Genomic DNA, 12,203 nt, shown 5'->3' with positions numbered 1-12,203 from the left:
ATAAATAATACACCATGTATTGTTCCTGTTATTGCCAATCAGCTGTTACTGGGTAGTAACAGGCGTGTACTTTCATCCAATGATACGATGATAAACAAACATGGCTCCGCCTTCCCTGTTTTTTTCCACACCACCGACCAATAAGATGGCGAGACTTTTGTGACTGACGTTCTCGTCCACCAATAGAAATCCTCCTCTGAAAACATTCATTTCCACCCCACCAGTGAATGCCAGAGAGTTTTTTGATGGCGACAGGTCTGGTAAGTAGAAAGTTGGCTACTTTTTCTTTAATTTTAAACCTTAAATACATCGTTCTAACTACATTTTAACACGAAAGTCGTGGCATCCATGTCTTTGCGATACTGTCGCGATGTTTTAACAGAGCTGTCACGGGTTTATTGAATGTGTTCTAGCAGTTTGTGCTCGACCGTAAGGATTTTTTTCCTCTCGCTATGACGGTTGTTGTTCTGGTGATAAGCCCGTCTTGGTGCAGAAGAATGGACCGAAAAAACGAAACTCGCTCGGTGGAATTGGCTTCGTGTTTAGTAGTAAACATCGTTGTAAGGCGTCTGGTGGTTTCGTGTCATTCATTTTGAACGGGGCACAGAGGTTGCGTCATGCCCCAACTTGTTGACATTCTTTTGTTTACAGTGTTAGACCCGACGGCCTGTGAGTTTGAGACGAGGACACTGCTGCTGCTTTTCGGGAGTGCAAAAAACAACAAGCACACGCTTCGAACTGTCCTTTTGGACATACTTATATTTAAGGCACGTTATATAAATGGATTGTTACCAGTACATCCGCGTTTACGAAGCAGAAGCGATGGTTTGTCTCACCGCGCAACAGACGTCGATCCATGTCAGAACGCAAATGAGCATCAATTCTTCTTTTTTTAAAAAAGACTTTTAAAAGTTCACGGTTTAAAAAAAAAAAAATCATACATAAGTCATACATATCACATAATCACGACATGCACTACTCCGCTGTGGCCTTTTTCTTCGCGTTTCCTGTGTTTTCTAGTGTCTACATGTCACCTCACACGTTCGTTGTATGTTATTAATCACTGAAAATACGCAGCTGTGAATGAATGAGATCCGCTGTTGCGCATGCGCCACATCCTTTTAAGTTTATAAACAAGGCCTCCACGCAGCAGTGGAGCACGTGACCATTCTCAGGTTCACTGCGGGTGAATACAGAGACAAAGGAGTCCTGACTGCCTACTCTTCATTTTATTCAACAAATTCATGACATTTAATTTAACGATTTGATGCTGTAGTGTATATTGATTTGTTGTTGTCACACATATTTTGCTGTTAGTATGTCATTATTTCACAGATACTGTTTAACAGCATTATTAAAACTCAATGCTACAATCAGAAAAATGTACTTAAGTACAAATTGAATTACTGGATTAAACATCTGCAAAAAGTAAGAACTACTCAGGGTGAAAATTACTTTCAATAAAGTTTCTTATTTAACAGCAGGAAGGGGATTATAGGTTATGCTCATGTCATGTTTAAAAAAAGGAGACAAGTATATGAATTTTTTTTTCATAAACGATTAATCTGTCGGTTATTTTCTCGATTAATCGAATAATCGTTTGGTCCATAAAATGACAGAAAATGTTAAAAAAACGTTATTTGGTTCCAAACCTGGAAATGATGATGTTCTCAAATGTCTTTTTTGTCCACAAACCAAAATGATTCCGTTTTAATGGTTTCTTTGTTATATGGAGCAAAGAAATTAAGAAAATAACCACATTTAAGAAGCTAAAAAAATCAAATCTTGTTTAATAATGAAAAAAGCTTCAAACCGATGAATCAATTATCAAACTAGTTGACAATTAATTTAGTAATCAATTTATAATCGATTTAATCAAGGAATTGTTTCAGATCTAATATGAATATCAGACATGTTGTTTTTTTATTAAAGGAACACCATTGCAAATTGAAGCATATTAACAAAACACAGCATTGAAAACATGTATGGAGGTATAATATGTTATGGTAAACATTTTCAAACAATACAACCATGCAAGGTGGCATGAATTGTGGATTCTGTAGACCAGCATTCTTTTCTTCGCCGACAAACACCATCAGCTGTCATCATGCAAACCTATAAATCAAAACAGTGTTGTGACTTTCCCTAAATGATCCAAAGAAGACCAAGTGTAAGGGATTTTTCGATTTTTCTGTAACTTGTGTTGAGTAAAAGAAGCCTGGGCCGGACCACAAACTCTGTTAATGGCAGCCACCGTGTCATTTTTTACAAAAAAACCAACAACAACAACACATATAAACACCAGGTAGACTCATATGGAGCATCTAAACATTTGATAAAGATAAGTTTACATATTACAAGAAGACATAATAATATATATACATAAAAGAGTGGCAGCAAAAACATAAGCAATGAAAAAGTCATGTGCCCTCACATAAGAAACGTGAAGAGGAAATGTGGGAAACACACTCATATACGTAGGGGCACATAATTCCATATCAGGTAAAACAATGGTCAGCAAAAACAAATGTAGTGGAATTCCACACATTAACTTGTTTCACGAAACAATTAGAGCTGAAACAAATAATTGATTATTAATTGATTACTAAATTAATTGACAACTATTTTGATAATCAATAATCGGTTTGAAGTTTTTTTTCATGATTAAAACAAGATTTCTGATTGTTTCTGCCTCTTAAATATGAATATTTTCTTAATTTCTTTGCTCTGGATAACAAAGAAATCATTAAAAGTTAATCATTTTGGTTTGTGGACAAAACAAGACATTTGAGAACATCATCATTTCCAGGTTTGACACCGATCAACATTTTTTAAGGTTTTCTGATATTTTATGGATATTTTTAGGTATGAGAGTGGATAGTTGTTTGTCTCTGTGTGGCCCTGTGATGGACTGGTGACCTGTCCAGGGTCTACCCTGCCTTTCACCCAAGTCAGCTGAGATGGGCACAGCGCCCCCATGACCCTCTTGTGGAGGATAAAGCGGTAGAAGATGGGTGGATGAGTAAATGTAATTTGTTACTATCCACCTCTACTATGCAACTACGAATAACTAAACAACAATAATAGCTAAACTCATATTAGTTGTGGAGAGTTCTAATTAAATCAGCCTTGTCAAAAGAAATGTGCTGCAGTCTGAATATGTTTCTGTTTTTCAGAATATGGTGTTGGAAGCAGAGTGTACTGACCTGTAGGACAGGAAAAGAAAATACGAGAACCTTGCTGGAATGGACGAATCCTTTGATCCACTCAAGTGTCACGAAGACCTGCCTTCCTCACCCGGGTGCCACATGGATTATGGTAAAAGGCTGCATTAGCAAGAAGTCATACATTCTGCACTTAAGCAGCCTGAACATTGTTTCTTAAAATATTACTTTTATTTTCTTTAGACGATATGCCAGAGCTGCAGGAGGTGGAAGAAGACCAGAGGTCTCCGGGGATATTTCAGGTTGGTGCCGAAGTGTCTCACCAGGAGCTCAGTTGCTCCCCCAGCACCAACTGGCTCACTGAACTGGCCAACATTGCCACCAGTCTTCAGAGCCCTTTGCTGAAGGACACTTCACTTAAGAGGTTTGTACAAATATGCTGCAATGATGTGAAAATGGCAGTATGAAAAACATTAAGTGCTAATGTTTGCATATATTAATGCAAAGAAACACGTATAGAGCACTTAATAGCAAGTACAAACTAGTACAACTGGGGGAGGGGGACAGGATTAACCACATGACTAAAATTTTCTTCTGGATCCTCCAATATTTTTGAGTTGCTCAAGATATTACACACACTTCACAGTTAACTTGGCTAAAGATCCTAACAAATAACATTCAGCTGCTAACAAATCATAAATAACTTCTTTGTTTTCCGTATAATGTAAGAAATGATGCTCATGTCTACTGATCAATAACTCCAGCAACATCGTTTTTGTGTAATGTGAGTACATGAAGGGTGTGTGACACAATAACTAACTATATATATTTTATACAATTTTAATTTTCTCCAGATCATCTCCAGTCCACATCTTTGGCAACAGTAATAGTTTACATTCCTACGCCCGTCCCCCATTAGCCAGCAGCGCACCCAACCCGTCCAGAGGCCACCTCAGGGAGCGCAGGCGTGTCAGGGTAACCTTTCACTTCAGCTTTTAAAAAGGCATCTATGTCTGTAGAATCAATGGTTATTTCCAAGTAAATTCAATATGCAAACTGACTTTCTGTATTTCACCAAAGTCACTTTATGATGTCTTTTTTCATGTACCACAGGCCAGCAGTGAATCGGAGTCAGGAGTTTTCTCAATGTCCTCATCTTTTTCTGATGATGAAGACATGGCCTGGTCTCACTCGTGGCCCTCCACGGCCTGGCATTGCTTTCTGAAAGGTGCATGCATACACACGCATGAACACATCACATGCTTTCACTATTGCATATTTACTGTTAGTTTTCATTCATGTATGTTTTCCATAATGTTTGAAAACAGATATTATCATTATTTTGTATGTTTTTCAGTAGACTGTCAGAAAAGTACTGATTGTGCCTTTAACTGCTCCATCTGTAACCTGCATGGGAAAATGTATTAAAACAAATGTTTTGTTTTATGTTTCGAAATAATCCTCCTGTAATAATGAACTTTAAGACACATGTATATAAATATTGACCTCTAGTGTCCAAATAACAGCATTGCACCCATTTGGTTTCAGCCTCTTGTATTGACACATGTCTTTTCATCATGCTGCGTTCTTGTGTTGATATTCAGGAACTCGCCTGCGCTTCCATCGTGGTCCTAATGTTGAGTGGCAGGAAGCAGATGAACTCCGGGATTCAGATGATGACTCAGATGATGAAACCATGATGCCATCTGCCTCATCTCTCAAGGTTAGGCAATGAGTTATGACTTCACTATGTTTTCAAAACAATTTCACGAGAATTTGTTATGTTCTGGAAAACCATTCAGTCGTGTTGAGTCTGTTGATGTTCAGTATTGCTGCATTGTTGACGACATTAGTGGTTGTCTGTACACTATCTATTTCAATGGCTTACAAGGGCCACAAGGTGGCAGGAATACATAAAGTAAATCTCATCGATGCATGAATGAGTCTTGAGACAGGTTCTTGCTCATTTTCAGTGGTGAAGTCATTGTTTATAACAGGAAACTTTTTTCAGTTTTTCTAATAATTCCACACCAGTTTTGGGTTCATTTATCTCAACATGTGGGTGAGTAAAAACTTCATATTGGCCTTTTGCTTCATTTTCAGAGATATGGTTCACAGGGGCTGAAGTTGGTCAGCCATGAAGAGACTGTATCTTTTGGCCAGGCAGTTCTTAAACTGACCTTTGACCCTGGCTCACCTGAAGGCCGTCTTGTAACAGCTGAATGCCGACTAGATCACCCATTTTTTGTTAAAAATAAAGGTAAAGGAAAGTTTTATATCCTGTTCAACAGTATTAAGAAATACACCGTGAATGTACTTCATGAAGGTTAATCTGTCTGTATTCTGAGAAAAAAAAACATCAGATATGTCTGTGAATTGGCAAAAGATGAAACAAGTAGTATTTAATTTAACATCTGTCCTTTTTAGGATGGTCTTCCTTTTATCCAAGCCTTACTGTGGTGCACCATGGGATCCCTTGCTATGAAATGCAGCTTGGTGATGTGTGTCTGCCACCAAACCATCCTGATGCCATTAACTGTGATGACTCAGTCGTCTTTGACACTTTCAGAAGGTACGCTGTTCTTGATAATGTGCCCTTTCTTTGACACTATACTTGTTTACTTCTGTTGATCCTTGTCTGAATGTATCCAGTATGAATTTACATTGTATACACTTGAATTGACGTGACTTTTGGCTTGTAAAACAAATAATTACAACATACAAGACAATAGATGTTTTAAAAAGATATACAGTACGACTGTGTTTTTTTCAATATTTTCAGCATATTCAACAGTTATTTTCATTTAGTTGAGACTATTGAAGTAAGGATCAGCAAGTACAATATTTGGTATCTGTATTCGTGCTGTGTGTATTTGAGATTTAAGAAAAAGGCGAAGGCAAAAAAATGTATTTACAACAGCATCGTAAGTGTTTATTTCTCCCTTTTATAGCAGCAAAATACTAACCATGTTTGTATTTGTTGGAGCATAATTTTTGGTTGGATGGTAAATATACCACCACAACATTGACTTAGTTTGTGAAGGTGTTAAAAGACGGTATCAACACTCAACGTTGTGTATAGTGGTAAAAGTGGTAGTGATTGAAGATGTTATGGTGCAGTGCAGCAGAAATTTTAAGCGTCATTTTTAAGATAGTTTGGAGAACAAACAGCAACTACAGAAAGTGTAAGTGCAGATAACACGAAAGACTAATAATATCTGCCTCTCTGTTTTTCCTTTCCTGTCCTGCAGTTACGACTTCACACCACTAGATTCATCAGCAGTGTATGTTCTCAGCAGCATGGCTCGTCAGCGCAGAACCTCCCTGTCCAGCGGTGGTGCTGTCAGTCCAGACTGTGACAAACTCGAGCGCTCCAGCTCCCCACAATCCTCAAGTAGCAAATCAAATAGAAGCCACACCTCAGGGACAACCAGTGGTTCCACGCCAACAAAATGCAAGCGGCCAATGAATGCCTTCATGCTCTTTGCCAAGAAATACAGAGTGGAGTACACACAGATGTATCCTGGGAAGGATAACAGGTAAATATGGAAGCATTTTTATGTCAAGCAGAAATAAACCCCATACTTATGCTATAGTCACATTACCATGTGTGGACAAGCAATGACAGGATTGTTAGTTTGTTGTCTGGCTATGTAATGCTGTAGTAATTGCTATGATGGTGCAGTACATGCTTCTTTAATCATAGGGGACCCAATAGAGAGCAGACAGCTGCAGATTGTAACAAAGCTGCAATTGTCCAACATCTGCCTTTTACTGGAGCGAATGAGAACAGAACTAAAAACTGTAGAGCGAGAATGTAATATGACTTTTACAGTAAGGTGGCCACAGCCTATAGATGTTCCCATTGGGAAATAAACGCATTATAATACAGATCGCTCAGAGAACAAAAGAAGACGGCTCAATCTTTGTGGAGTGCTGCTTTGATTTGTGATGTTATATTTTCCTGCGGACAGCCCATTGTGAGACAGATTGTCTCATTTAATGTTATCTGGTTCCATTTTAGCGATCGATTCGTCGCCGAAATATTGCCAATAAACTTAAATGAATGTAGACACACTGGCACAGTGAGACACAAGTCCTGTCTCACATCTGGATGAGGTGTTTTTATGTCAGCTCAGTGTTGGATTTCCAGTTCCAACATTAGTGAAGCTGCATTTTCCTTAATATCTCATTTTGGAAGATAAAGTGTGTCCATTTTGCTCATGTTGCTTTGACATAAAGAAAACAGAAGATTGTAAAGGATAAGACGCTGAGAGACAGATTCTGTTGAGGCAAACACCGAAATTCTTCATTAACTGTCTCAAACGTTTCACTTCAGAGCCATTAGTGTCATCCTGGGTGACAAGTGGAAGAAGATGAAGAGCGAGGAGAGGAGGATATACACCATGGAGGCCAAAGCTTTGGCTGAGGAACAAAAAAGACTCAATCCAGACTGCTGGAAACGCAAGAGAACCAACTCAGTAAGGACTGAAGTCACACACCTATGATATGAATTGACTATTAATGCATGTTGTGCAGTTACATTTACTTCATGTCTTTCAACAGGGTTCCCAGCAGACTTAATTATCCTCCAGAAACCCAGGCTGCTGGTGTTTTGGCATGTAGAGGAGGTGCCGGACAGAGTCTGATGGACTGCTTGATGCGCTCTCCTGTAGTCTTGATACTCAACTGTGATGCTCAATTCACTTCCTTTTTTTTTTCTCCACTTTTTTTAACCTTGAAACATTATAGAGACAAACCAGAGTTATGAACTATAAACAAAACGTATAATCTAGTCACTAACTAGTGCATATATTTTCTTATATTTTTAATGTCAACGATGTCTTACTCCCCTGAATTAAGAATGACCTCGCTCGCATTTATTTCAGGTTATTTCATACTCAAGGTTGAAAACAATGACAGCATGTGGTGCTATGCTTCAGTGTAGGAGGAGTTGCAAACAAACAAGTCTCTATTTATAATTGTCAACGGGGGAATGTTAGGTAACTTTTCCACAACTCTTCATATTGATTCTATTTGTAAGATTGGTAACCCTTTCATACATTTTGTAATACAGTATATATTCTGCAGCTGAGCTATGGCTAACAGTTTGTGATACTACCCTGGCAAGTCTTTAGCTCCACCACCAGGCCGTGTGATGAGAATGCATTCAGCACGTGGTGGGTGGGTTTACACTCGGTCAAAAAGCACTTCAGGCCTTCACTGCGAGTGCTTATTTCTTTTGCACTTTATATAAATATGTAATCTAATCATATACAACCATTGTATACTGATGGCGAAACCTTTTGTACAAAACAGTATCTTTGTAGTTTGCCGTTTGACACGGTCCCGGCACGGTCGCCGTGATCTGCTTTCAGGTTGCAAATGAGTTTTAATTCCTTTGTTCATAATGTACAGGTATCACAGCCCAAACAACCTCTTGCACAAAATATCCTTGTATCATATTATAAATAATTTTTAAAACTTGCATCTTATTCAAGTGTTTGTTTACTTTTTTCCCCCCTCCCACAAACCGCATAGTGTTATCACAACCTGAGGCGATGCTTAGTTTTTTGTGTGATTACATGTTTCAGTATGTTCAGCTTCCTCCTAGATAGTTTAGTGTGTGTGTGTGTTAACTGACGCTCAGAACCAGGCAACAGTTTCTCCCTGAACCTTCATGCTTTAATCTCTCTCCTGATCACATCAAAAGCATCATACATAGATACTAACAACACCTCCCAATTAGCAATTACACTGTAGGAGGTTTATTTACTCATCGAAGTTTTTAATTAAATCTTACGTCTAATGGTTCCCCTTCCACTGGCAACAAAAACAAAACATCTAAAAGAAAATTAGATTACTAATAATGTGTTTTAAATGACCACTTCTTTCTTTAAATATCTAATGTAGTTTAATGCGAAGGATACATCTTGGTGCTTATTGTCTGTACAGTCATTAAGAAATCATGAGATATTCAATGGTGAAGCCAGAGGGCGCTGTAACTCAATTTTCTCCTTGTGTAGTAAGAGCCATGTGTCTTCTTCATGATGATGATGTAAATCTATATCCTAATGTTCCTTTTCTGTAAAAGGATAATATGATTATTGGGTCAACGCAGAGGTGAATGTCCATACGTACAGACGACAAAGGACAAACCTGAAGCATGAGAGGCAATTCGACATGACAGTTATCAAGTCATATGACATTGAGGGTCACCATGAAAACACAAAAAGTAACCGTGGTCCATCTGTCCACAGACTTTCACAAACAAGCGCTTATTATGGTCTGTCACTGAACCAAGATAGTTTTTACTTTTTTTAATTTGCCATCCCTAAATATGCACAGGATAATATAAATGACTTCTGTATCGTAACATTCTTAACAACTAACCATTCATAAACCATATTGTAAGCTTAAAAACATGCCTGGAATGATTTATGGACAATGAGTGGTTATTATTTTTATGTTTATGAATATCTTGAGGGCCTCGCTTGTCTGCAAGTAGAAAATGGTTTGTCTGGAAGCACGAGATGAATAGCACTGCACGCCTCATGAAATAACAATGATCAACACCCTGCAAGCCTTTCAAGCAGGGAATCTAATTATAGCAGCCTAACAGGCAACTCCAAAATGATCTGACTTGAATACTTTATGGAGTATTTGGGGGGAAAAGGGAAAGTTGTGTGATTTGTTGTGCTTCTGGCGTAAGTTTCAGCCATAAACTGTACGCGCTGAACAGAAAGCAGAGAATGGCACATGTTTGATCACTAATTAAAAGCATTTTTCAAATCTTTTTCAAAGTTTTGCAAATTAAAACAATGTGTCCCTGTCATTAAAGGTTGATCACCGAAAGAGGCAGCCGTGTTATGTAAGCACTAACTGAAGATGCAGTGCTTTGATTTTCTGTGAGTGCTGTACTGAGGTTTAATCAGAGCTTACCACGATGCCTCCTCAGCTAACATCAGTAAAGGACATATCAAGATTCTGTATCTAGGAAGCAATGTTTAATCTTAATTGTGACGTGCTAGATTTCAGAAGGAGAAGACCATTTGACATGGACAATTAAAGGAGCCACTGATAACAAAAGAAAGTGTGACAATAGATGGAAAGTGAGACAGGCCTCATCACTGCTTCCTCTTAAATCAGAGGCTGCACCTTAATCAAGGCTTCCTAATTATAGGCAATTAGCTTTAGTTATTCACTGAGCGATGTCAGACTCTGTGCCTCTGTTAGAGCCATGTGTCTGAAAGCCATCTATTAATGGCACTTTGATATATTACAGAAGCATGTCTTTATTTGCCTGTGACTGTTCTTTTTTAAAATAGTTGCTGTAATTGTTAAATGTTCGGCCTGTGAATGCGGTTTAATTAATCTTATGATCGTATAGCCAAAATATGAGAGCGCGGGGATAAATGAATCGTTACCATGTGGTCGAGAATGATTTGCATATCACATCTGATACCAGCGAATCCCTGTGATAAAAATCAGAACCAGAATCGGCTTTATTGGTCCAGTATGACTTGATAAAATGATTGAACACTGCTTTTATCTTTATCAGTCTCTGACTGATGGGAAAAAAATCAAAAAAATCAAACACAATCTGAAGCTGTCACATTGGCCAGTTAGACATAAAAGATAGATAAGAGTCACATTTATTCAATGAAAGTCATTTATTTGTGTTGCTAAAATAGTCATTGTGTGGAGAAGCGTTGTCAACAGCAATACAGACAATGTTTACTCTGACTGAACCCCTTTTTTTCCCTGACAGGCTGTACAAAATACAAGCATTATCTATTATCAAGAGGCATGAGAAGATATTTAAGACATGTGTACAGTGTGAGGCGCTTTCTTTCAGGAAACTGAATTGAGTATTTTTAAGACCTGCAGATACCCAGTATATGAATAGATTGACGATCGCTCGTAGCATAAAGTATATATAACAAATATGTATTTCATGTCCTTGAACATTTGTCATTTGAGCGTGATTTTGTGTCAGTTGACATTAAGAAGAAGACGGTAAAAAAAAAAAGAAAAGAGAAAGATAAGTGGATTTCTTTCCTCTTCTACTCAGCCTTCACTGGCAGCGTACTGGCACCATGACATTCTGTGAAGTGCAGATCACACAGAAGAAGCAGCGGCTGCTGCAAAGAGACTGTTGCAGTGAGGAAACACTTGTTTTTCCTGATTGGACCAAACCAGTATTTGTATGCATTCAACCATGCAAATCAATGTTGATGTCAGATAAACAACATACATGGACGCTTGGTGTGACACTTGAGCTCTCAGCGACTCATGCCACAGTGTATGTACTGACTGAGGTAAATTACTGTTCACCAAACATTCTGTTAAAATGCAGGCAAACAAAACCTAAATCGGTGGTCAGAAGCATCTAATATAATTCACAACGCACATACTGTAAACAAGAAAGCATTTCTCTGCTCTTTTGTCTCTTTCTGTCGCCAACTATATTCCTTCAAACTGCCCACATCGCTGTCTGCCTATTACTCTTTCCCTTGTGTTTCGCAGCCCTAATTGGATGGTGTGTGAACACAGTGAAAAAGGGGGAAAATCATTACATTTCTTGGTCCGCAGGTTTCAGGCAACACAGGACTGAATTGAATAAACCCCTGCTGATAGAATTTGCACTTTGGTCTGACAGCCGAGCAACAAAACAGCAAAAGAGGACCACATTAAGATTCACACAGCCGGGGACACAACCGCTGCACGGCATAATAATCCACACTAATGCTCATACTGTAGATGCTGCTCTGGATTACAGAGTCATAAACATTAGACACATAAAACCACCTACATGTGAGCTGTGCTGAATTCTCTATCATAACTATGTGACCTAACTTTTAATACCATCATGCTGATAGTGTGGATCAATTAACATGGAATCAATCATCATTAAGTTTAGAGTAAACACTAAGACAGATAGATTGATCGATAGATAGATGGATAGATAGATAGATAGATAGATAGATAGATTGATCGATAGATTGATCGATAGATTGATCGATAGATAGATGGATA

General features: G+C 38.3%; 1 protein-coding gene across 1 annotated transcript; it reads left to right on the top strand.

Annotated features, from left to right (window-relative positions):
• Window positions 1-218: 218 nt before the first annotated feature.
• On the top strand, window positions 219-8,659 carry hbp1 (HMG-box transcription factor 1). The gene is made up of 11 exons (XM_044036740.1): window positions 219-260; window positions 3,177-3,318; window positions 3,408-3,588; window positions 4,019-4,139; window positions 4,278-4,392; window positions 4,769-4,887; window positions 5,268-5,424; window positions 5,592-5,736; window positions 6,416-6,703; window positions 7,504-7,645; window positions 7,731-8,659. The coding sequence occupies exons 2-11, from the start codon at window positions 3,246-3,248 to the stop codon at window positions 7,746-7,748; spliced, it is 1,359 nt and encodes a 452-aa protein (XP_043892675.1). The 5' UTR covers window positions 219-260; window positions 3,177-3,245; the 3' UTR covers window positions 7,749-8,659.
• Window positions 8,660-12,203: the final 3,544 nt, after the last annotated feature.

The sequence above is a fragment of the Solea senegalensis genome, linkage group LG10 (assembly GCF_019176455.1).
Source record: "Solea senegalensis isolate Sse05_10M linkage group LG10, IFAPA_SoseM_1, whole genome shotgun sequence".
NCBI lineage: Eukaryota > Metazoa > Chordata > Actinopteri > Pleuronectiformes > Soleidae > Solea > Solea senegalensis.
The sequence above is the reverse complement of the archived record's forward strand: the minus strand, read 5'-3'. Positions and strand labels throughout refer to the sequence as shown.

Coding starts and splice junctions, on each gene's coding strand:
- hbp1 (XM_044036740.1), top strand. CDS start 3,246: ATGGACGAATCCTTTGATCCACTCAAGTGTCACGAAGACCTGCCTTCC. Junction 4,393..4,768: donor CTGGCATTGCTTTCTGAAAG/GTGCATGCATAC, acceptor GTTGATATTCAG/GAACTCGCCTGCGCTTCCAT. Junction 5,425..5,591: donor ATTTTTTGTTAAAAATAAAG/GTAAAGGAAAGT, acceptor TGTCCTTTTTAG/GATGGTCTTCCTTTTATCCA.